A 24,844-nucleotide genomic window follows, 5' to 3' on the forward strand; every position below is an offset into this window, starting at 1 on the left:
GTTTCAAAGCAATAAGTCAAAATGTGTAGATGAAGGTAAACTTTATTTAGGCCAATTAAAAAATTTTCCAAACAGAGAAAAAGAAAAAAACACTGGATTTTTGTCATGTTATACCAAATGTCTTCAAAGTCTTTATGCAGCACTAGGAATATGTGCACACTTGTGATATGAGGACTGACAGTTATGAAAGCGGAATCACTGATAAGAAAAATAGCAGCTATGCAAACAGTGGACCTGACGAAAGCTTGCGATAGATACAGTCACATCAGTTAAGTTTCATTTATATAGCATGATTTATATAGCATGCTTACAGTGTCCACAGTCACACAAAGTGCTGCATGTATCATATCACAGCTATTTACAGTTACAATGGCCCTACAGTACATGAGAAAATGTTGTCTGTGTTATTATAACATTGTGTGGGTATCCCTTCACATTTTCTGTTGGGCCTATGCTCTGTACAGTATACACTCTAACCTGCACAGTATACACTCCAACCTGTACAGTATACAGTCTAACCTGTACACTATACACTCTAACCTGCACAGTATACAGTCTAACCTGCACAGTATATACTCTAACCTGTACAGTATACAGTCTAACCTGTACAGTATACACTCTAACCTGCACAGTATACACTCTAACCTGTACACTATACACTCTAACCTGCACAGTATACAGTCTAACCTGCACAGTATATACTCTAACCTGTACAGTATACAGTCTAACCTGTACACTATACACTCTAACCTGCACAGTATACACTCCAACCTGTACAGTATACAGTCTAACCTGTACAGTATACAGTCTAACCTGCACAGTATATACTCTAACCTGTACAGTATACACTCTAACCTGTACACTATACACTCTAACCTGTACAGTATACAGTCTAACCTGCACAGTATACACTCTAACCTGTACAGTATACACTCTAACCTGCACAGTATACACTCTAACCTGTACAGTATACAGTCTAACCTGTACAGTATACAGTCTAACCTGTACAGTATACAGTCTAACCTGTACAGTATACACTCTAACCTGCACAGTATACACTCTAACCTGTACAGTATACAGTCTAACCTGTACAGTATACATTCTAACCTGTACAGTATACACTCTAACCTATACAGTCTACACTCTAACCTGTACAGTATACACTCTAACCTGTAGAGTATACAGTCTAACCTGCACAGTATACACTCTAACCTGTACAGTATACAGTCTAACCTGTACAGTATACAGTCTAACCTATACAGTATACAGTCTAACCTGTACAGTATACAGTCTAACCTGCACAGTATACACTCTAACCTGCACAGTATACACTCTAACCTGTACAGTATACAGTCTAACCTGTACAGTATACACTCTAACCTGCACAGTCTACACTCTAACCTGTACAGTATACACTCTAACCTGCACAGTATACACTCTAACCTGCACAGTATACACTCTAACCTGTACAGTATACACTCTAACCTGCACAGTATACACTCTAACCTGTACAGTATACACTCTAACCTGCACAGTATACAGTCTAACCTGTACAGTATACAGTCTAACCTGTGCAGTATACACTCTAAGCTGTACAGTATACAGTCTAACCTGTACAGTATACACTCTAACCTGTACAGTATACAGTCTAACCTATACAGTATACAGTCTAACCTGTACAGTATACAGTCTAACCTGCACAGTATACACTCTAACCTGCACAGTCTACACTCTAACCTGCACAGTATACACTCTAACCTGTACAGTATACAGTCTAACCTGTACAGTATACACTCTAACCTGTACAGTCTACACTCTAACCTGTACAGTATACAGTCTAACCTGCACAGTATACAGTCTAACCTGCACAGTATACACTCTAACCTGTACAGTATACAGTCTGACCTGTACAGTATACACTCTAACCTGTACAGTATACACTCTAACCTGCACAGTCTACACTCTAACCTGTACAGTATACACTCTAACCTGCACAGTATACACTCTAACCTGCACAGTATACACTCTAACCTGTACAGTATACAGTCTAACCTGTACAGTATACACTCTAACCTGCACAGTATACACTCTAACCTGTACAGTATACAGTCTAACCTGTACAGTATACACTCTAACCTGCACAGTATACACTCTAACCTGTACAGTATACAGTCTAACCTGTACAGTATACACTCTAACCTGTACAGTATACAGTCTAACCTGTACAGTATACACTCTAACCTGTACAGTATACAGTCTAACCTGCACAGTATACACTCTAACCTGTACAGTATACAGTCTAACCTATACAGTATACAGTCTAACCTGCAGACTATGTGGAAAAAAGACGTAAGGCCTGTTGACTGTTTAGCCATTATTTTGTACAAAATAATCATCAACTTGCCTATGCTGTTTTCAACAATAACACAATGGGGTGTTGACTGAAATTAGTTTTGGATACACTTTTCTGTTTCCACAAAAGTAAAAAGGGGGATGATTATCTCTCATTTGAAAGCAGGCTATGTGTACAATATTACGATGACTATGTGCACGCGAACCATTTCACACATGAACAATGCTGAATAAAGTGTAGGTGAAAAATGTGAAATATGGTCAAAAGCTTACAGGCTGTTTGTGATGACTGAAACAATACAGTGCATTTTTAAAGCCCCATCCAGTCCCTACTCAGGAGAAAAGCTCATAGTAGACATCTGAGGCTTCTGGGCTCTTTTCAAGCATACCCCTCCCCCCTGATCTGAGCATGTCCACGTCTGTGAACTACTAGTCTGGCGGGTAATGGCTGCATGTAAAAATGAAAGGTGGCTAATTGTAGGCCATTGAGTTGTTCCAAAACACACAGCCTTTTGGCTTACCTCTGGGCATTGTAGCAGGAGTGAGAAAACTCTGGGTTTTCTAGTGTTAATGTATATTTCAAAGTTTAGGTCTGAGTCCAGATTTGGTGACATCGTAATACAAATTTGCGTGTCATCTGCATAGCTATGGTAACCAATTTCCATCCATCTATCCATCCATTTCCTGTACTGCTTAGTCCAATTCGGGTCACAGGGAAGCTGGAGCCTATCCCAGCAATTAGCAGGCATGATGTAGAGACACCCTGGACAGGTTGCCAGTCCATCACAGGGTAACTAATTTTCTTTTTCTTTATGACCTGTGCCAGTGGGAGCATGTAGATGTTAAACAGAAGAGGCCCCAGGATGGAACTTTAGTTTATGGACAAAAACGTATTTCCTGTTCTCCAAGTAGATTTTGAACCAGTTTAGTGCAGTGCCAGAGAAGCCCGGCCAGTTCTCTAGTCATTTGAGTAATATATTGTAGTCAACTGAATCAAACGCAGCACTGAGGTCCAGTAAGACTAGAGGTGGATTTATGCTCGTGTGGCATCTGTGTCTGCGTAACCACCGTAGGCTCGGCTCTGCAAAGTGGCAGCAGCTCTGCAGAGGCTCGACGTGCACCTCTTCCAGATCTGACGTGCCTACCGGACTGAAGTGAACCATCTAAAGAACTTCGATCTGGTGAGTTTACTGGCCGATACCATCCCTGCTGCCACCTTCAGGTTAGGAGGAGAAACTGCAACATGCCACCAAAACGACACACACCCCTACGCTTGCATGCGAGCGCAAACTCACCAGCATCAGACAAGTTCACAATCTATAACAGATCTAGCTCCAGTCTTTGAGACTTTTTTGAAAAAAACAAAACAAACAAACAAAAAACAAACAAACAAACAAACAAACAAAAAACAAAACAAAAAACAAAACAAAAAAACTGTGCACAATGTCTGGACAGCAAGATGAGTAGCTCAGCTGTCGTAAGATGTCCCCCCAGAACATTGTTGTAAATAGGATGAAACTGTCACAGTATTTAAACTGGATTTCAATGGACACGGTATATTTCCTGAACCTGGTGTTGATAAACCAACTACTTGTAGCAGATGATAGTTGAGAGGTAAAAAGAGCTCTGGACGCCAGCTTGATGAATAATAAAAAACAGTTTACCACAAAAAGTGACATCTTAAACAGCATCTGTGAGGTCTGGCCAACTTCGAGAATCCGACTGAACATTCATACCAGTGGACTTATAAATGTTAACAAACAAAGAACATTTCTGAGTTCACCTCTGACACCTCCTATGAGGCTAACCTAAACTTATGGAATGCTCCTATGGTTAATCGACAATTGTCTTTGTTGAGTTCAAGTGATACTTTCTACTCTGAAGGTCGTTGTGTTTGCTAGACCCATGTGATACAGAAACAGACCCTATGCCCAAATTTGTTCTTATATCTAAATCTAATTATACTACCTACGTAATGCTAATAATTAGACACTACAATATTTTGGATTTTGTCTGTGAGGAATTTGGTAAACTCATTGCAGGCCTTGGTTGAATAAAGTTCAGGTGCTACTGAGGGTTTGTTATCCTGTCGACTGTAGCGAAAAAGGCTAACTTATGTTAGCTAGTTGCAGTTCTTTGTAAATGACTACAAAATATTTTAGGAGAAATATTAAATAAAAGTATGCACATGAAGTACCTCATATCACTCCATTTATAGGAGACACGACAACTAATGCCTTGTGTTAGAAAACATACAAAAACATTACCGCTAGCTGCAGGCTAGCCGACTAACTAGCATATTGGTATTTTTGTTCTTTGTTTTGTTTTTTTGTTGAGTACTTTGAGAATTCAGTTTTTTAGCATCTTTTGTTTTATTTTCATAAAAAACCGAAAAACAAAACATTTGTTTATCTTCTCACCGTCCCCCACCTGTTGTCCTGTATTTAGATCCCACCTCCTCTGTTTCTACCACGGATTGTCTAATAAACCAGTTCATTTATTTAAGTTTTTACAGTAATGATGTTTGACAACTTACAGCATTTAATGCTTTGTTTGCAGTCAGCTCTGTGGATATTGGAAATAGGCTAAATGTTCGGGTGTCAAAATTCTATCACTTGTGCAGCTTGTGTGATAACAACAAAACTCTAAGTTCAAATATGTTCATGTGGCACAATCACGAGACTGCACTTATTTGGATGTTAGTGATTGCATTTCAGTGTTTTCTATAATTTTATTTCCATTTATTTATTTTATTTTATTTTTTTTAACCTAAATCATGAAAAAAAAGTGCCATCAGACACCAGACTGTGCGGCACATGCACGGCACAAAATACAAAAATAATATGTCACACATTTATTTATAGTATAAGTCCCAGAACAAGCAAAGTTTAATTTCTGCAAACGTGATTATGAATGCGTTACAAAGAATGGTTGAAGTAGAATGATATAATTCTGCTTACTTGACTCCTTCAATAGCAACGTAAGAACCACTGAAGCATTGAAATCAACATGAAACCGCTGATTTTAGTTTATGTCATTCAAAAAAGACAAAAATCAAACAGTTGACTCAGCAGACATCCTAAAACACAGAAAGAGAGAGAACATGTTAGATTCTGTGTTATTCATCCATCCACATCTCCTGTTTTACACACACCAACACACATTACAGACACTGCTGCTTTGAATATTTTATCCATCTATCTCATTTACAGACACACTGAGACAGCGTAAGCTCTCAGATTACATGCAGTAAAAGTTGTGGGATTCAGTTTTAACCCTCATTGACCGAGCTGTAAATCCTTTACCTCTCAGTCTCTGTCTCACTTTCCATTCTCCCTCTCCGTCTGACCCATCCCTACCTCCTGCTCTGCCGTCGGACAGCAGCCTTGTTTATCTCCCTCAGCAAAGTGTCCCTGTTGTTCTTCAAGTTAACTTTTGCCGTTTCCAGCACAAAGTCAATCTTCTCCTTGTTGAAGGGACGCTGGAAGGTGGAGAACTCCTCCATCTTTGCTTTGAACTCCTCCGGATCTATGGAAAAACAGAGATCTTCTTGTGGTAATCCCTCCATTACTGCTGCTTCTCGCAATAAGCAACACTGCATCAGATCCAGTCTAAGCTAGCAGTTAATGTCTGTAGCACGTACTGAAACATGAACCATAACACAACTTGATTAGAATATGACATATGTTCATAAAAATAGGTTTTAAGGCCTTCACACACCTACTCCGAACATTTTGTCTGACTAATTCGCGTTGGCAATATTTTTTATCGAATCAATGATAAGTCAATAGGAACATTCACATCTGTGACGAATTTCAATTTAGCGATTTTGCGAGATTAATTTTTTCAAACCGAGGTAGATTTTCCTTAGTATTCGCATCCAACAGATACAAAATCGACCAATCAAAGACGGCATATTGATGTCGTCACGAGTCGGTGTCGCGAACTATGCAAGTGTCACTTTTCGCCGCTACTTCTTTCAAACTTTGGCTGAGCGTCTTATTACATTTGTCTCACAACACTCATTTCTTCGACAAGGGAGACAAGAATTACAATGTGTGGCAAACAATTGCCAACGAGCTGAATTATGAAGATGGTTTGCAGATTAACTGTATTGACTACAGTGTTTGTATCCTATACTTATAGCTATATAGCCATTAGCCTGCTAGCTATTTCCCTCTATTGATACGCAAGTTAAATGTTGTTTTTACACTTGACACTTCATCAAATTCAAGCATCAATATAAAGTTCCATGTGAATGTTACCTTTTTAATCTTTATCACAGACCATTTAACTATTTTGTATACTTAATAGTGGAGGAGGTAAAGAAGCTGTGGAGAAATCTACAGGACACCTACATAAGAAAAAAGAGGGAGGAGGGAATTGTGAAAAGTGGTCAGGCAGGAGGCAGGCAGAGGAAAGGGTGGAAGTACATGGAGGCACAAAGGAAGTAGGCTCATCCTTTTAAACTTAGAATTACAATCTTATTGGAGATTTATTTAAATTTTTTTTATATTAGTTTCTTTAAATCACACACTTCACTTAACCACTTTTCTATAAATTACTGATTAGTTGTAATTTAACAGCACTATCGGTATCCTTCAGGAGGAGGAAGAGCAGGAAGAGGAAGCAGGGCGAGCAGAGCAGGAAGTGCAAGGGAAGGAAGTGGCGAGCCTCTCTGTCCAAGCCAGCCAAGAGGAGGAGAGATTCCAGTGATGGAATGCTGGAAGATTACCTGAGGAGGAAGGAGGCCAAGGAGCCAGAGAGAGATGAAGAGAGAAAGCTTCAGAGAGATGAAGTCACTGTTTATCTCCTGAGTCTACCTGCCATGAAGCGTCTTCCCCCAGAGAGGCAGGTATGGTTTCCACGAAGCAGTTTGGACCAGTTTTTTCCCCAGTTTACTTCCCTTTAAGTTTATTTTTTTTAAGTTAAAATGTTTTTATTAAATATTTATTAAATTATTTATTGAGTTATTTGTTATTTATTGAATGTTTTAAATATTTATTAAATTTATTAAAGTATTTAAGCAGCTATTAAATAAACAATATGTATAATAATGATAACAAGGCTACGTTTTTTATTGAAAAATATGTAATCAAAGTTAATTCATAAAACATTTTTTTAAAAACATGTCATGTCCAGCATCAAAGCAGCAGAATGATAATCTGGTTGCTGTATTGTGCTGAACAAATTTGCTTTGCCAAGGGGAGGCTTATGGGTATAAGGCTCCTCTTGTGCTATGTTGAAATAAGTAATAGACTAAAATGTGTAAATAATTTCTAATTAAAATGTGTGTTTTAAATATATATGTTATCGTTATTGAATGTTTTGTCATACTGATTACGTTTGAGTGTTCATGACCTGAAGAATTGAACTTCCGGGTTGGAGAAAAAACCCTGAGCTTGAGGAAGGAGAGGAAATGAAACGTAGTAATGGTGTCGAGCAGTGAGCTGTGAATATGATGTTAAATACATGACGTACTGTGAACTGTGATCAAACAAGTGTTACTGTGGTGAGGGACGTGATTCATTGGCTACAGTTAATTCCTGGAGACTTCACAGCCCCCCAGGTACTGTTAAGAGTTTACATCATGAGCTCCAACTTGAAGCGCGGCAACGAGATAATGTAGAGATTACACCAGGGCCCGACTGATTACTCGACAGGCCGATTACATCGTCCGATATTAGCGCTTTTCAAAATTACCAATATCGGCCGTTGTTTTGCAGATTATCCGCCAATTTCATCGTTATGATGACATCACGACATCTGACAGGCTACCAAAATCATGTGACACAGAATACACCACAGCATGTAATATTATTACCAAAAAGTTAAAACAAATTGCATGTTTTTATAATGACACAGCAGGATCGGGACATTTAAAAGTATCACATCTGATGTTTTGACTGACAGATAGCAATAATGATTCCAGAGTATCGATACGTCCATCCCTAAAACAGACCTTTGCAGTTCTGTCTGTTGAAGAGCGGCATGTAGATGATCGTTGGCTCCTTGTCTTTTCCCTCTAACACATAGCAGTCCTTTGGCCAGTCTTTGTCCTCCAGGATCTTTTCATCGATCTCTGGAAAAGGCTTCTTCACATCAGCTGCATAGTTTCTTGTAAGAGTCAGAGTCTGTAAATGGAGGAGAGGATGAATATTGTTTCAGAGCTTCAGCTACCACAGCTTTCCTTCTTGTGATGAGAACTTCTTAGTTTTGATATGTGAGATTAGAGATTATTCATTCATTAAAGTTTCAATGAATTATGCTTTCACTAATTTTAATAAGCAAATTTTATCACCATGTTGCACTAACATGGCCCAAGTATTCTGTTGATTACTATTTGCAATTTTTTTCCACTAGATGGGGCTACATCCTTTGTACTGTACCTTTAAGATGCTAAAAAAGAAAAAGAAAATCTTTTCATGTGTGGAAAAAAAGGCACAATGCATTTTAAATTAGAATTGTTTTTAAAAAGTTTAGAAAAACTCTGAGTAAACAAATCAAACAAGCATGAAGCAGCAGTACAGATGCTGCTGTTGATTATTAGTGACAAGGTCAGTGATTACACCAGAAATCAGTATGCAGAAACAGAGACCCCTAACGAGGATATCTGAATATCTTACCGCTGACATTGGGCCTTATTCACCAGTATTTTCCTTGAGAATTTTCTGAAATTTGTTTTGGGTTTTTTTTTAAGACAAATCTGCTGCTCTGGACCTTCTCTTCCAAAACATTAGATCTCCTGGATAACTTCCTGCTCATCTGCCTGTCCATCCATTCCAGACTAACACCAGTCTGCTGCCTACTCCTGAGACGGATCCAAAAGTGGCCTCCTGCATTGATTCCTCAACCTCCAGCTGTTCGGTTCTATAAGTCTCCATAGTAATCTCTGAAATCCTGGTCAATAAACCTTTTTAACTTAACACACACGGTTCTGGGTGTTGCTTCAGAATCCTACACCGTTGTTCTTTTGTTTTTTGTTCTTTTTGTTTATTTACTTGTCCTTTCCAGCATGATAGCAGCACAGTGATGGTCTGACTGCTGTGTTGTGCCAAACAAATTTGCATAAAAAATCAACCAACAATAGCTCAGTTCATTTAAAAAATATTTGTTTTTAAGTAACGTTTTAAAAGATAATTTATTTTTGGTGTGTCTAACATTAACAGGGAGTTTATTCCAAGCCAATGAAGCCCTATGAATCCGGGTGTTATGACCATGGCAAGACCCTAAAAATTTTATCTGCTCCTGAAAAAGTGCGGAGTGCCCTTCCATATCACACTGTGCATAAACATCATAAGGCAGTATTTTAATTGGTTATCTACAGTTAACCATGACAGTTTCTTGTGCATCTCAATTACATTGGCCTGAAAAGAACTATGAAGAACTAGTCTTGCAGCTCTCTTCTGAGCAGTTTGAAGATGCGTAGCAGTGGCACATGACCAGATAACAGGGCAATACTCGAGATGAGCCAGAACGAGTGACCTAACTACATTCTGCATCACAGAAGGTGGAACGTAGGCAGAGCATTTCCTAGAAATAGCAATGCCTCTATCCATCTCAGAAACAATATGGTCAATCTGGTCGGACCATGTCAATAGATTATCTAATTTGACACCAACAGTTTGGTCTTGGTTACCTCCTCGACTGATACTTCTCCTACAAACAAATTAAGTGCTGTAGCATTAGCAAGAGCTTGCCTCATACCCAATACAATGGATTTAGTTTTAGCAGCATTTAATACTAGCTGGTTCATTCTGACCCATTTGGTTATGTTGTTAAATTCCACCTGAAGTCTCTCACTCAACATGGCTGCCGTTGGTGAAGAACAGAACAAAGTGGAATCATCAGCATACATGATCAGGTCAGCATTTTTTCTAGCACAAGGTAGATCATTAATGAAAACTGAGAATAAAAGAAGAACTAGACAACTGCCCTGCAGGACTCCACAAGACATATTCTTATTGGCAGAAAAGCTACCATTAAAGAATACCTGCTGCGTTCTGCCTAACAGTTAACTTTTGATCCAAGCCAATGCTGAGTGAGAAAAGCCATAACATTTGAGCTTAGCTGTGAGAATGCCATGATCAATAACATCAAAAGCAGCAGTAAAATCCAAGAGCACAGCACCGACTAATTCCTTGTTGTTTACTGATTTTAACCAATTGTCATCCATGTGTATTAGTGCTGTGCTGGTAGAGTGACCAGCTCTAAACGCATGCTGGGCAACTGCAAATAAATTATTACAGTTAAAATAATTAAAGATTTGATTAAAAATTATTCTCGAGCATTTTGCTGAGCACAGGGAGAATACTAACATGTCCGCAGTTAGAACCCGTAAAACTAGCCTTACTGTCTTTAGGGAGGGGTATTATTTTAGCCCCCTTCCAAGACTTTGGACAGATCCCATTGAGTATGCATCTGTTGAAAATATGGCAGATTGGCTCAGGAAGAAGTCCAGCAGCAACCTTGAACACCTTTGCATCCAAGTTATCTATACCCGGGAAGCATCATCAGCCAAAGAGAGCAACATCTTATCCACAGTCTCTCGGTCGACTGTGTTTAATGAGAAAGAACATGTTTTGTCCTTCATAATATTATTGATTGTATTAAGTGTTAAATTAACATCATACTGTTGCGTTCCAGATCTCAAACGTTCAACCTTATTAATAAAAAAGTTGTTAAAATAGTCAGCAATATCACGTGGTTTAGTAATAAAATGATCAGCACATTCAACATACATATGAGTGTAATGTGACTTCTTGCATGTAAAAATTTCCATAATTTTTTACTGTCATTTGCAGAATGATTGATTTTTTGTTTAAAATGTCCATTCTTTTTGATAAAATTAAGCTTGGTGACTTTGTTCCTAAGTTTGCAGTGCAGACTTCTGTCAGAGTGGCACCCGGATTTAAGAGCAGTGGCTTTGGCCGTATCCCTCTGACCCATCAAGGATCTCAACTCTACCAGCAGTTATCTGTTTACATAATGCTGTTCTTTTTATCATATAAATTTTATAATATTTTGTCAAATGCATGTTTGAATCATCACTCACACATTTGTGGGCGGGGTGGATCAGTGGATAGAGTGGTTGTCTTATAGTCTGAGGGTTGCTGGTTCAATCCTCGGCCTCTCGAGCTCATGTGGAGGTGTCCTTGTGCAAGACACTGAACCCCAAATTGCTCATGATGGGTCGTGGTTGAACGCCTTGCATGGCAGCTTCTGCCATCAGTGTGTGTGTGTGTGAATGGGTGAATGTGATGTATAATGTAAAGCGCTTTGGGTATCAGTCCTGGTACAGTAACGCGCTATATAAATACAGACCATTTACCAAAAAACCTAACCGCTCTTGGGGTGGGCCCTAGTGTTGGTGACGGGCCTAAAACGGGCACCCGTTTCCACCAATGGGTGCGGGTCAGGTCAGGACGGTTAGGGTATGGATATGGTTTGTAACCTTGTGGCGTTTCCACAGCCAACCGTAACCTTACCTGAGAGGTGGAGTATCAGTTGGATAGCGATAGATTTCTCAGCTACAAGTGCAGCAACTTCTTGAAGTATAAGCAAAACACGACTCAAAAACAAAAGAGGAGAATAGCGGTCATCCAACAGTTTTTGTTTTCTTTCTTGGTGTTTGTAATGTCATTTTAAACAAACATTGAATCAACAAAAAGAAAACTAGACAAGGAGCCATTCCTGCTTTGTTTTTAGGTCGTACCAGGTCACACATGAAGTGATTTTTTTCTCAACCAATCAACAGATTGCAGTGTGTCAAACTCCACCTTTTTAGGTCAGGGCTGTTAGATCGATACCCCAACGGAAGGGTCCCAACAAAATATGACAGTTGGGTTGGATATTAGGGTACCCTTACCAGTTTTTGCATGTGGAAACACCACAAAATTCGTCCCGACCCACACCCGTTCGCTTATGCGTCAGGCCGGTTCTGGTGACTGCTTTTCAAAAGTGTTTAGGCAACAGAATAGGGATGCAGGTTTTCCGAGCAGAACATGCAGGAGAGGAATCCTACTTTACCTGGACCTGATTTTAATGTTATGGATCATTTTACAGTACCTCAAACATGTTCCCAGCACTGTACTCTGGTGCAATGATGAGGTCAATGTCTCTTTTGTCCCCCAGAAATGATGGGTAGGCAACGTTGATCAGCAGCCCAGCATCGACCAGGTGAAATCGTTCTTTAGAGCTGAGGCAAGCTGGAATAGAGGAATCTGTCGGCAACAGAAATAGAAAATTTTATGATAAATTGTTAAAAATAACACATTTCTCTTTGGGGTTGTTAGCGCTTCCTGCTAAATGCTAGCTGCTAACGTGGATTTTGAAACACCTGCCCACAATGGCTGAATAAATATAGTGAGAGGACACCAAAAAGTGACAGATAAGAATAAATCTGCCTTCTCACCCTGATACTGGTAGAGGAAATTGTTGGTTGTTCCCCACTCCCATTTCACGACGAGAGGAAGGATTTGCTTGGTAAGAAGAGAAACTGGGAAAAGCACATTAAAAATGTAAAGAAATGTGTTTCTTCTTGCAAAGTTTAGCTTTCAAACAGCTCTAAAGTACACTGACCATGTGTTTTGAAAGCTCCATCCTCCAGGCTTTGGCTCCAGATCTCAACTGCCTTCAGCAGATCTAGGCTCCACTGCTGGAAAATATCTTTTTTTTCCTCTGGGCTCTTTGACTCCAGCAGCACAGTCTCATTAGAATTGATCTTGTCTGGAAAAGATAGGGATGCAATGGGGAACAGTGGCATTCAGAGAGACATTTTGCTGCATCATCAGTTGAACAGATGAAATCTGAAACATATTTTCCTCCAAGTCTCACCAATGGCAATCTCATAAATCTCACAAAAACTAAGATATTCAACACACTCTTCTACCTTCTAGTAATTTTTGCAGCGTGTCCAGGTCAGATAGGGCAGCGGGATCCTCAATGGTGCTTTTGATCAAGGTGATCAGATTATTAAGGGCATTGTATACACGAAGATACTCCTGGGCATTGTTATCTACGTGTTCAGGCACTGAAACAAACACAAAGAAAATGTGTAAGGTAAGACATCCAGGATACAGTTAAGCAGGTATGAATGTTAAACTGTGATCACCATTCAGCCAAGGAGGGATGAACTCTCTGACCATCTCCCCATGAGCCAGGGCACAGCCTAAAACACCTGCACAATGAAAACAATGAGGATTACAAACAGTCCAATCAGTGGGTTCATGATATGTACGTATGTGCACCTTGCAGAACTATTTGCAACGTGTTTGATATTAACTGTGAGGATTTCTGACAGCATCTAGTAGTTATGACACCTTTTAAATCTAATTTACTGCTAAAAGCTATCTTTGTATGAATATTTCAAGTCCCCTTTAGCCAGATATTATATTGTTATTGCATAGTTTCACCACAGTAGTCAAACTTAAAAAAAACAACAACAACAAAAACAAACAAACAAACAAAAATAAAACAGTCACAAGTAAATATTTTACTGTGGATACAAATCATCCAAATTACAAGAGGAGAACTCACAGTGAAATGCCAACTTTGAATACTGTCCCACATTATAAAACAGACCTATCTATCTATCTATCTATGGCTAGGTTCACACTGCAGGGCATAATGCTAATTTCGGATTTTTTTGAGAGTCCGTTCACATTTCCAATTAAATGCGACTTGTGTGTGATCTCCTGTATGAACCTTAGGCGCACCAAAAGTGTCCCGCATGCGTAGAAGACATGACGACGTGACGTCTTCGTGTTTGGGGAAGTAAACATGGACGGTGACAGCGGAGCTTATGTTACAATTTTTAATTTATTATCCAACCGTAGCCAGCACATTTTTGATGCCATCATTTTAAGGAGTAGATTGCAAAAGAAGAGAGCCAGATTTTTGGTCATGGCATTTTGTGGAGCAGTGGCAGCAACGTCTATACAAAGAAACGTGTGGGTAAGTAGTCGATGGGAGAGTGATGTGAGCGCCTTTACAGATAAGAGTTTGTAAACAATGTTGTGTATGATGTGTGGGTCGGATTAATGCAACCTGAGGGGTATTGCCTGAAACCAAGATAAGGGATTAAGCCGGGATATGTTGGTTATCCTGGCTGAATTTAGCCCTAAGTCGGTTGCATGAAAGCAGCTCAAACTAAACCCGGCCAAGTTACTGTGGTGATTTATCCGCTGCAGCTAGCCTGCTCCAGACCAGGCTAACTGCCGGAAGATTAATCCTAGCGAGTCACCTGCATGTCCAACGTCAATTCTGTGAGGAATTAATGTGTTTTACAGCATGTCCATGGTCTTCCTAAGTATGGCGCGTCATTTTAGTCATCCAGTATTAAAATATTACATATACAGTCACTGTACATTTAATCGAAATCTGTTCGTAATCGCAGCAGCCTTTTTATATGGATTCGAGTTGCAGTATTATTACTCAGGCCAAGTGTTATATTGCTATGCTAATGAAGCCTGCTCGTCAAATTGCTGTCAGAGGTTTTATAAATATGTGTTTTATTGCATTAATTGATATTACAAAACACAGCGGATGAGGTTACAAAGGTGTATTCAAAGAAATCCGTGACGAGGGCAATGTAGAATATTCAGGTCCAACTCCCCTTCACCTGGTCCCTCTTCATAATGGCTTGCCCTTTTTCGGAGGATGTGCTGGACGAGGAAGCCCGCATCCTCAGAAGAGCATTCAGACATGAACGAGTCTTCAGGGACAGCTCACATCCCCTGGCCTTTGGAGATGACTATGTCATTGAGAGATACAGATTTTCGGTTACTGGATTTCCAGGTCCAGTTTTCTGAGTGTGCGGCGTTTAATCTCAAGATCCAGCTCCATTCCTTGGAGCTTGCTCTTTTTGAGTCAGCTTTTAACATCTGCCAGCTCTTTCTCTCTCTCCAGGTGCCCTGAATAAAGCGTTCTGACAGTTTGTGAAGTCTGTAAAGGAAATGTCAGTTAGCACAGCAGGATTTGTGCATAACGTAGATTTACTTTAACCAATACTCACAATGTTACCAGGCCGCTTAGGAGACTGTGCAGCATCCGGGTCCTGCTACACATTTTCTATTAGCACCACATCACTGACTTCATATCCTTCATGGAATAAATAAGCAGGCCAATCCCATAAAACTGACATGCCTCAAGCCTTCTGGACTCCACTGACACAGTCTCCTCATCTGCAGACGTGCATTCTGCAGCTGCAGATGTGCCTTCCCCCTGCCGTATACATGCAGCGAGAGGACTCGGATTAAGATTTCACAGAACATACCAAGCCTGTGATTTTGAGACACTGTACTAACCGGATCATCTTCTGGTGGTTCCAAAAGTGTAATTGTGTTCCCAGACACTGCAAGGTTATCCAAAGTCAGACACTATATTATATTTGATTGTGTTCCATGTACAGTAGAATTGCAGTACGTGATGTACCGTGTATGAAGCGGACAGTTTCTGTGGCTGGGACAGAGTCAGTTATTGTCCCTCCCTGGATCCCCTCCATCACTGGCCTCCCTTTATTTAAATGGAGGCCAGTTCCTCTGCTGGAGTCACATCCTGGCTTGGTGGGCCGCCCCCTGTGCCAGTTTATAGGCCTTTTTTTTAACTGCTACAATCATACAGACATTGAACATGTCAGCAGACACCTCATCTATTCACCTCATTTGTTCACGATTATCTACTTTGGAGTCACTTACCAGCCTGCAAAATGTTCTTATATTTAATTTTTACTTGCTGCCAGGTCCTTTTATGGCCAGACAGGTTTGTCCTTTATGAAGGACAGAAAGATAAAATAGATAAAAACGTTACATGAGGAAAATAGATTAAATGACACATTGTGGATAATTGTTTGCACCTAATCATACTCTACATTTCCTGAGTAACATGCACCTGCTTGTCACTCTTAAAGTATACAACAGTTAGTGGATTTGAAAAGTAATCCTTTAATTGTAGCCTAATTATGACAGTTCCAGTGGAGCACTGTTTATTAATTGTACAGTTTTTGACCACTTACGCATTGAGCCGGTCGGCTATTGTCTGCCAGGCTCTCTCGCGTTCTTTACTTATGGCATTGGTATTGCCTTTTTTCCTTATAATATCCTTAACTTCGTCAGAGAACTCCGTCAGGAGCTGTTGTTCAGAGGCCGTGACGTAGGACGCGCGACTTTTATCCATTTCCCCATCGGTGATTCTGTGAGCGATCGCGAGGTCTGCTTCAGTATGCCGTGCACACGCACTTATCCCAACTATCTTCACCTGGCTTAACCTAGCTGCACCTTCTCATCCTGGCTCAGCAAACGTGCAATCAACTAAGCCAGGATAGGCCGCGCAAGCTAGGTCAAGCTGGGCTTGCTTAATCATCCTGGATTTCTTTATTCTGGTTTCGTGCAATACCCCTCTGGCCGTTCAGACTGAAGTCGCATGGCAAAAGACCACATATCCAAGTGGCCTGGGTCGCATTTGAAAAAATCGGATTTGGGTCACTTTAGCCTGCAGTGTGAACCTAGCCTATATATTAAAACTTTACAACTGAGTATTTACAAAACAGCAATGAGAGCTGTTAAGCAATTAAGTTTTAATATATATATATATATATATATATATATATATATATATATATATATATATATATATATATATATATATATAGATAGATAGATAGACAGATTGTGAAAGATTGGTTCAGGGACCAGGAGACACCATTTTCATACATGGACTGGCAACCACAGACTCCAGACCTGAAAAGCTCTGTAACTCTTCTAGTCTATAGTTGCAAAAACCCGCCAGAATACAAATAGTGTTCTCATAAAATGAGAGCATGAAACAGAGACGACTAATGGAGACACTCTGCTTCATGCACTTAAATATCAAAAGGTGCTTCAAGTCAAAATAATGGACTTGGAAGGAAGATCCGCTGCAATAATATCCGCATATACGGTATTAAAAGATGGAGCCCCTCCTAGTAGTAGGATCGAATCTCCAACAATGTAAGAAGACAGGGCAAGGTAAGACCCTGAGGATGGAAGTAACTGTTGTTTCAGTTCTTAATGTTCACGTTAATGTTTTTTTTTATATTGACACAGTACTGTTGTTTATGTTGCTGGCATTTGTGGACTGGATCATGGCTGTGGCCCACAATAACTTAAGAATTGCATCTTGGAATGTTAATGGACTGAACAATCCAGTTAAGAGAAGCAAAGTAAAGACAAAAATGAAAAGAGGAAAAGAATCAAATAATTTTCTTACAGGAGACACATCTGTCTGCAAATGAACATGACAAGTTAAAGAAATTTGATTTTGAGAACACATTTTATAGCACCTTCAAAACAGGACATAAGAGGGGAGTTGCAATTCTAATACACAATTCAGTTAATTTTGAACTGATTTGGGAGCTTAGGGACAGGGAAGGGAAATATGTTTTAATACAAGGTAAAATAGAAAATAATTTGACCACTCTTCTATGTGCTTACCTGCCTCCACAAAGTGATCTATTGACAAAAAAGATCCTTGAACTGATAGGCTCTGAGTCCCAAGAGACACTAATTTTTGAGGAGACTTTAACACACATCTAACAGCAAAAAGATCACATCACCTTAAGCTAGGTTGCTGCAGAGGGGCCTGGTTGAAGCGGACTTATTCGATGTATGGCGAGATCTTCACCCGTCACTATATCTTCTATTCTGCTTGTCAAACTGTTTACTCGAGGATAGACAATTTTTTATGTTCCAAAATGACAGACATAGGATTAGGGAATATCTTAAATTCCATTCGGATGGCAGACCAAGAAAAACGATTTGGAGGCTTAACACAAGTCAGTTCAATACAAAATCAGTTTTTCAACAAGCTCTGATCTGAAATTAAGACTTTTTTTAGAGATTAATGATAACGGAGAAGTGGACCCAAATATACTATGGGATACCTTAAAAGCAGTTGTCAGGGGGAAATTAATATCTCTCAGCTCAGCAATCAGGAAAGATAGGGAATATAAACTTAAACATCTTGAAAAACATCACAGTGAGACGCAAAACCCGCAGCTAATTGACAAAATCAGAGAACTCAATCTTGTCTATTTATAAAGAAGAAATGGAGAAAAAATTACAAATTTCTAAAACAGACATATTACAAAATAGGGACCAGAGCTACAAAAGTATTGGCAAGGAAAATATGAAAAAAACAAAACAAACAAACAAACAAAAAAAAAACAACAGATTATGCAATCAGTATACAAAATAGTAAACGCCATAACAGGACAAACTTGTGCCGATTTAGAAGAAATTGATGCAGCATTCCAGTGATATTACAAACAGCTCTACTCACGACCAAAATAGGAAAGTAAAAAAGATATCATAGATTTTTTAAATTCCCTGGATGTACCCTCAAATGGAAAGCACCAAAATGATTATTTAACGTTACGAACAACAGAAAGGGAAGTAATAGAAGCATTGAATATATTAAACAACAATAATACGCCAGGAAGTGAAGGTCTACAGAATGGTGCAAACTCTTTAGGGAAGATCTGATGGCAACTCTTCTGCACTCATTAACTGGACAATGGACAAAATGCCCTCTCCGCCTGGAAGGAAGCCATAATTATGGTTATTCCAAAAGAGGGCAAAAATAAAATAAAACCTTATGCAGTTCACATAGACCAATTTCGATATTAAAGCAGGACTACAAATTTCATACTTCCATCATGTCAAGTAGACTAAATTCTTTTATCTCCGAGTTAATAGACAGTTACCAATCTGGCTTTGTACAAGGTCGACAAGTACAAGATAATATCAAAAAATGGGAACATCTGCCGTAGTGGCCAGTTTAGATGCCGAAAAGGCGTTTTATTGTGTTAGCTGGGAATATTTGTTCTTAGTCTTGGAACAATTTGGTTTCAATGAAAAAGCAATTAACAACTCATCTCCTACAGCAAAAATCAAGGTAAACGGATGTCTTACTGACTGCCTAAAATTAGAAAGATCTACCCCCTAGGGATGCTCGCTCCCGCCAATCCTCTTCGCACTCTACTCAGAACCACTAGCTCAAGCAATAAGAGAAAACAACAATATACAAGGAATTGTAATTAATTATGACGGACATAAAATAGCAATGTATGCCGATGATGTTTTGCTATACTATTAAACCACCCAGACACTAGTCTCCCAATCCTCCTAGATCTCCAGGATTCATTTGGCACATACTCAGGTTATAAACTTAATATACAAAAGTCACATATTAACACGTAACTACAACCCATCACTTGATCTTAAAAAAAGGATAGCCACTGACTGGTCTTGAAAAGCAATTAAATATTTTGGTGTTTGGTTAACGCACAGCCCAAGCGAGCTGTATACGAGAAATTATGAAACATAAATAAAGTAATCAAGGAGGATCTTAGTAAATGGTCTATTCCTTTAAATTATTTTAGTGAGAGAATCAAGACTGTTACAACTTCTATCCTACCTAGACTGCTGTACTTGTTTGTGTCACTACTGATGATGATACCAACTACTCAATTTCGTGAATGGGGTAAACTGATTTATTTGTATGGAAAGGAAAGAAACCAAGAATCAGATACAATACCCTACTACTCAGCAAGAAGAGAGGTGGCCTGGGACTTCCTAACCTTAGAGATTATTATCATGCTGCCCAAATGAAATACGTAGTCCTTTGGTGTGATGGAAAATATGAAGCAAAGTGGAACGACATGGAAAACATGGGAAAGGAAGTCAAAGGCATCCCAATATTATCCATGGTCAGTGATAATAAATTAATGATGAAATATCAGAAATATCTTAACTCACTGGTTTTACACACACTGAGCTCCTGGTTTAATGTAATCAAACAATTAAACTTATGGAATCACATAAGAAAACTGAGGTGGGTTGCATATGACACAGAATTCATACCGAATGCTATAGACTCGGGATTTAAGTGCTGGATAAAAAAGGGTCTTACTAAGTACTGTAGTAAAATAGAAAATAACACCTTAGCAAGCTTCCAGATACTAAGGGAGAAATACAGTTTAGACAGGTCTGATTTCATTAGGTATCTACAGATATGACAATACTACCTTAAAGTATTCCAGAAAAAGGAGGAAACCTTGGAACCCAGTGAGATAACACAAATGTTTGTGAAAGCATTTAAGGGTATGACTAAATCTATTATCTCAACATCTGTATCACGGTATAATGAAAAACAGGGGAACCGCTACGGCATACGTTAAGGAAAGATGGGAGAAAGAACTAAACCTAAAAATAACTAATAGGCAATGGGGGAATATGTGTATTTCAGTAATTACTACACCTTGCTCGGGGTATTGGCATGAATTTAGTTGGAAGAACCTTATGAGATTTTGTTGTTACCCTTGAAATGAAAACATATGCGTACCCCAATGAACATAAATGCTGGAGAGATTGTTGAGATGATGTAACAAACCACCACCACATTTTCTGGAGCTGTCCAAAATTAGATTCATTTTGGGAAAATACATGGAGAGCCATGCAGGATACACTAGAACACTAGCTCCCACGGACATGTACCACCCTCTATCTCAGACTTTCAGGATGAGATAGCAGGTAATGATAAATACCTTCTAAAAATAATGACAGTGTGTTGTGTCTAGTAATATGTGCTACTCCGTACCACTAGGTGGTGTCGAGAGAACTAGAACGGAGAAGAAGTGTGTAAGATGGTGGACTGATAAGGACGGTGAAAGTGTTCATTAAAAAGAAACCCTCATTGGACGTTGAAGAGTGTTATTCTGATGTTACCCGGAAACACAACAAAATTGGCGACGAGAGAACCAACGTTTCTGCCCCTTTTTTTTTCAACGTCGTCCTGCTACTGACGGAACATGGCTGCAAATGTCCATCCGCCTACAATGTTTTTACCGTGTCCCGGAGAACCAGCGCTGCCCTTCGACACGTGGATGCGTATGTTCAACAATTACTTGCTTGTTATTAATGCATCAGGAAATGCCTGGCCTGACGCCAGACGGAGAGCAACCTTACTTCACTGCTTAGGAACGGAGGGACAACGGCTTTTCTACTCTTTACCAAATACGGGGGACACTTTTACTTCAGCTGTTACTGCTCTAGAGAAGCACTTTTCACCGAGAGTTAACGTGGTTGTGGACGACATGCTTTCAGGAAGCGGAAGCAGGCACTACACGAGACTGTTGCACAGTATGTTGCCGCATTACGCGACCTTGCTTCCAAATGTGGATTCGACGATAAAACGGATGAAATGATCCGCGACCAGTTAGTCGAACATGTCATTACCTCTAGCATAAGAGAAAGACTTTTACTTGAACCAGAGCTGACGCTAGATAAAGCTATTACACTCGCAATACACATGGAATCAGCAGCCCATCAAGCTAAAACAATAGCTGCAGATGACAGTGCTCCAGTCCAAGCTGTACAGCCCCAGTTACACTCTAAAAGAAACAAGTACAAACGAAATACTAGTCAGCCTGGCTCTCCTGCTTCTTCCAAGCCTGCCCAGATCTGCTTTAGGTGTGGCTCAAGTAAACATCTTGCTAACTTTGCCAAATGTCCTGCTGCTAAGGTCACATGTAAATCATGCTACAAAATTGGACACTTTGCTCGTGTTTGCCGTTCATCCAAGTCCGGAGAGGTCCGTGAAGTACATTTACCTGACCTTACTGTGCTATATCTGAGAAATTCCTTGCATGCACCTAAGAAACTACAATGTGGGATTAAAATCAGTACACCTGCTTGCCCCACTAAAGACATTGAACTGATCATAGATACAGGCTCTGCAGTATCTATCCTGCCCCATCACATCTACTCGAAATATTTTACCGACGTACCACTGCAGCCTCCAGAACTTAAGTTGGTAACATACACCAGAGGAAAAATTCCTGTAACAGGCTGTTTATGTGTCAAAGTGACTAGAGGTACTGTAACTACCCCAGCTACATTCTTTGTCGTGAAACAGGGTACACCTTTGCTCGGACGAGACCTGATGGAAGCCTTAAACATCTGCATTAAAGGCAACACTGTTCTCTCTCCGCAAGCAGTTCCTCCTGTACCTGTGATGACCACAGACTCATCACCTTCACCTTGCATTCCGGTTGTGCCTGACATTGGCTGCGCGCTTGCCTTTGTGCACAAAGTGAAAATTGACCCTTCAGTCAGACCTGTTCGCCAGAAACTACGACGTCTGCCATTTGCTGTGAGAGCTTCTGTGTCCGCAGAACTAGCCCGCTTAGAAAAGGCAAATGTCATTGAAAGGATTGATGCTTCACCCTGGGTTTCACCCATTGTGGTGACAGGACGTAAAAATGGTGGCATACGAATGTGTGCAGATATGCGAGAACCAAACAAAGCCATCATCACCGATTGCTACCCCTTGCCTCATATGGAGGAAATCTTCACAAACCTACAAGGTGCAAAAATGTTCTCCTCAATTGACTTGGCCAATGCATACTACCAGCTGCCCCTACATGAGGAGAGCAGAGACCTTACAGCTTTTATCACACACGAGGGCCTATTTCGATTCTGTAGAGTCCCATATGGTCTAGCTTCTGCCCCTTCTGCCTTCCAGAAAATGATGGCAGAAATCCTCAAAGATCTCCCAGGTGTCCAAAGTTACCTGGATGACCTCATCGTGTTCGGGAAAACTACTTCAGAACATAATCAAAACCTCAGTGCTGTCCTCCACAGGCTCAGAGAAGCTGGATTAGTGCTCAATGAGGGAAAATGTCACTTCAGGAAAACATCACTGCGTTTTCTAGGACATGTCATTACAGCTGATGGTATCCTTCCGGATCAGGACCATATTGACGCTGTTCTTAAAGCTCCTTCACCCTCAGACGCTGCTGCCCTAAGATCTTTCCTGGGCCTTGTTTCTTGGTACTCTAAGTTCCTGCCCAACTTTGCCACGGTTGTGGCCCCTATGCGCGCATGTGCCAACGACAAGGACAGTTTTACATGGACTCCTGCAGCACAGTCTAGTTTTGAGGAAGTTAAGCAACTCCTTGTGAATAGTACAGCACTTTCACTTTTTGACTCTTCCCTGCCTGTTGTCATTTCTACAGACGCCAGTGACTACGGCCTTGGAGCTGTCATGGCTCAAATACAACAGGACGGTACAGAAAAGCCAGTAGCTTTTGCCTCCCGCACGCTCACTATGACTGAACGTAAGTACTCAACTGTCGAGAAAGAAGCCCTTGCTTGTGTATGGGCTACAGAGAAATGGCGTACATATTTGTGGGGACGCCGCTTCACTCTCCGCACAGATCATCAGGCGCTAACAACGCTCCTGAGTACAAAGGGAATCGGTCGAGCTGGAATGCGTATCGCTCGCTGGTCAGCGCGATTGCTGTGTTTCGACTATGACGTCATCTACCGCCCAGGTTCCCAGAACTACACAGCTGACTGTCTCTCACGTCTTCCCTTACCTGTGTCTACTGACTCTACTCTGGACCCAGAACCTGAAATGGTTGCACACATTTCTGCTACTTTATCTGCACTTTCTGTGACTGACTTTGACTCGGCATGTTCTTCTTGCCCTGAACTGTCTGCTCTTCGTGCCCAGATTGGAAATGGCTGGCCGCCATCCACTAAATCTGTTTCTGACATTCTTGCCCCTTACCACAAAATTAGAGATGAGCTCTCTACAGTGGATAACTACATTCTCAGGGGTTCCAGACTTATTGCACCACTTTCAGTAAGAGCTGCACTCATCACGCTTGCTCATGAGAGTCACCAGGGGATTGTCCGCACAAAACAGCGCTTAAGAGATCTCTACTGGTGGCCGAAAATGGACTCTGACGTACACTCTTTCATTGCTGCATGTGTCACTTGCCAGTTAAATGACAAGACTGCTCACACACATCCTGCTCCACTTCAGCCTATTCCACTGCCTGATGGACCATGGAAAAAACTTGGTCTAGACATTGTTGGACCTTTTGAAACTGCTGACCCTGCTTGCAGATTTGCCGTCACCCTTACTGATTATTACTCTAAATGGCCGGAAGTTGCTTTTTCACCTACTGCCACATCCGGTGATGTCATTAAGTTTCTGTCTTCTGTTTTCAGTCGTCATGGAAACCCTGAAAACATTGTCACAGATAATGGTACACAGTTTACCTCCGATGCGTTTGCTTCTTTCCTCCAGCAGAGAAATATCTCTCACAACAGAACATCAGTGTACTACCCGGCTGCTAACGGAGCCATTGAAAGGTTTCATCGTGCACTCAGATCATGCATCCAAACTGCAATACAACACTCCATGCCATGGCAAGAGACAGTTATGGATTGGCTTCACGCCTACCGTGCAACACCACATGCAACAACATCTACTTCTCCGCATGAACTCTTGTATGGTTGGAAAATGCGCACTAAACTGAACATTCTTTCCTTGCCTCCAGCTGATTCTGCTCTACATGACTTTGCACGCCGCAGAGTTCGTGAACGTCAGCAAAACATGAAAGCCTACACTGACACCAAACGTTCCGCAAGAAAGCCGCTTT

At 40.4% G+C, this 24,844-nt stretch overlaps 1 protein-coding gene across 1 annotated transcript in view; it reads right to left on the minus strand.

The window, feature by feature from the left end:
* Positions 1–5,191: 5,191 nt before the first annotated feature.
* The window catches only part of LOC121650940 (cytosolic phospholipase A2 beta-like), a 45,518-nt gene continuing 25,865 nt past the window's right edge, over positions 5,192–24,844 (minus strand). The window contains exons 7-14 of the mRNA XM_042002790.1: positions 13,466–13,531; positions 13,244–13,384; positions 12,934–13,080; positions 12,767–12,850; positions 12,421–12,575; positions 8,315–8,486; positions 5,712–5,880; positions 5,192–5,431 (exon numbers count right to left, since the gene is read on the minus strand). Of these exons, the coding sequence (XP_041858724.1) occupies positions 5,407–5,431; positions 5,712–5,880; positions 8,315–8,486; positions 12,421–12,575; positions 12,767–12,850; positions 12,934–13,080; positions 13,244–13,384; positions 13,466–13,531 (959 nt within the window). The 3' untranslated portion in view covers positions 5,192–5,406. The remainder of the gene's footprint in view (positions 5,432–5,711; positions 5,881–8,314; positions 8,487–12,420; positions 12,576–12,766; positions 12,851–12,933; positions 13,081–13,243; positions 13,385–13,465; positions 13,532–24,844) is intronic.

Source organism: Melanotaenia boesemani, chromosome 2 (assembly GCF_017639745.1).
Source record: "Melanotaenia boesemani isolate fMelBoe1 chromosome 2, fMelBoe1.pri, whole genome shotgun sequence".
Taxonomy (NCBI): Eukaryota; Metazoa; Chordata; class Actinopteri; order Atheriniformes; family Melanotaeniidae; genus Melanotaenia; species Melanotaenia boesemani.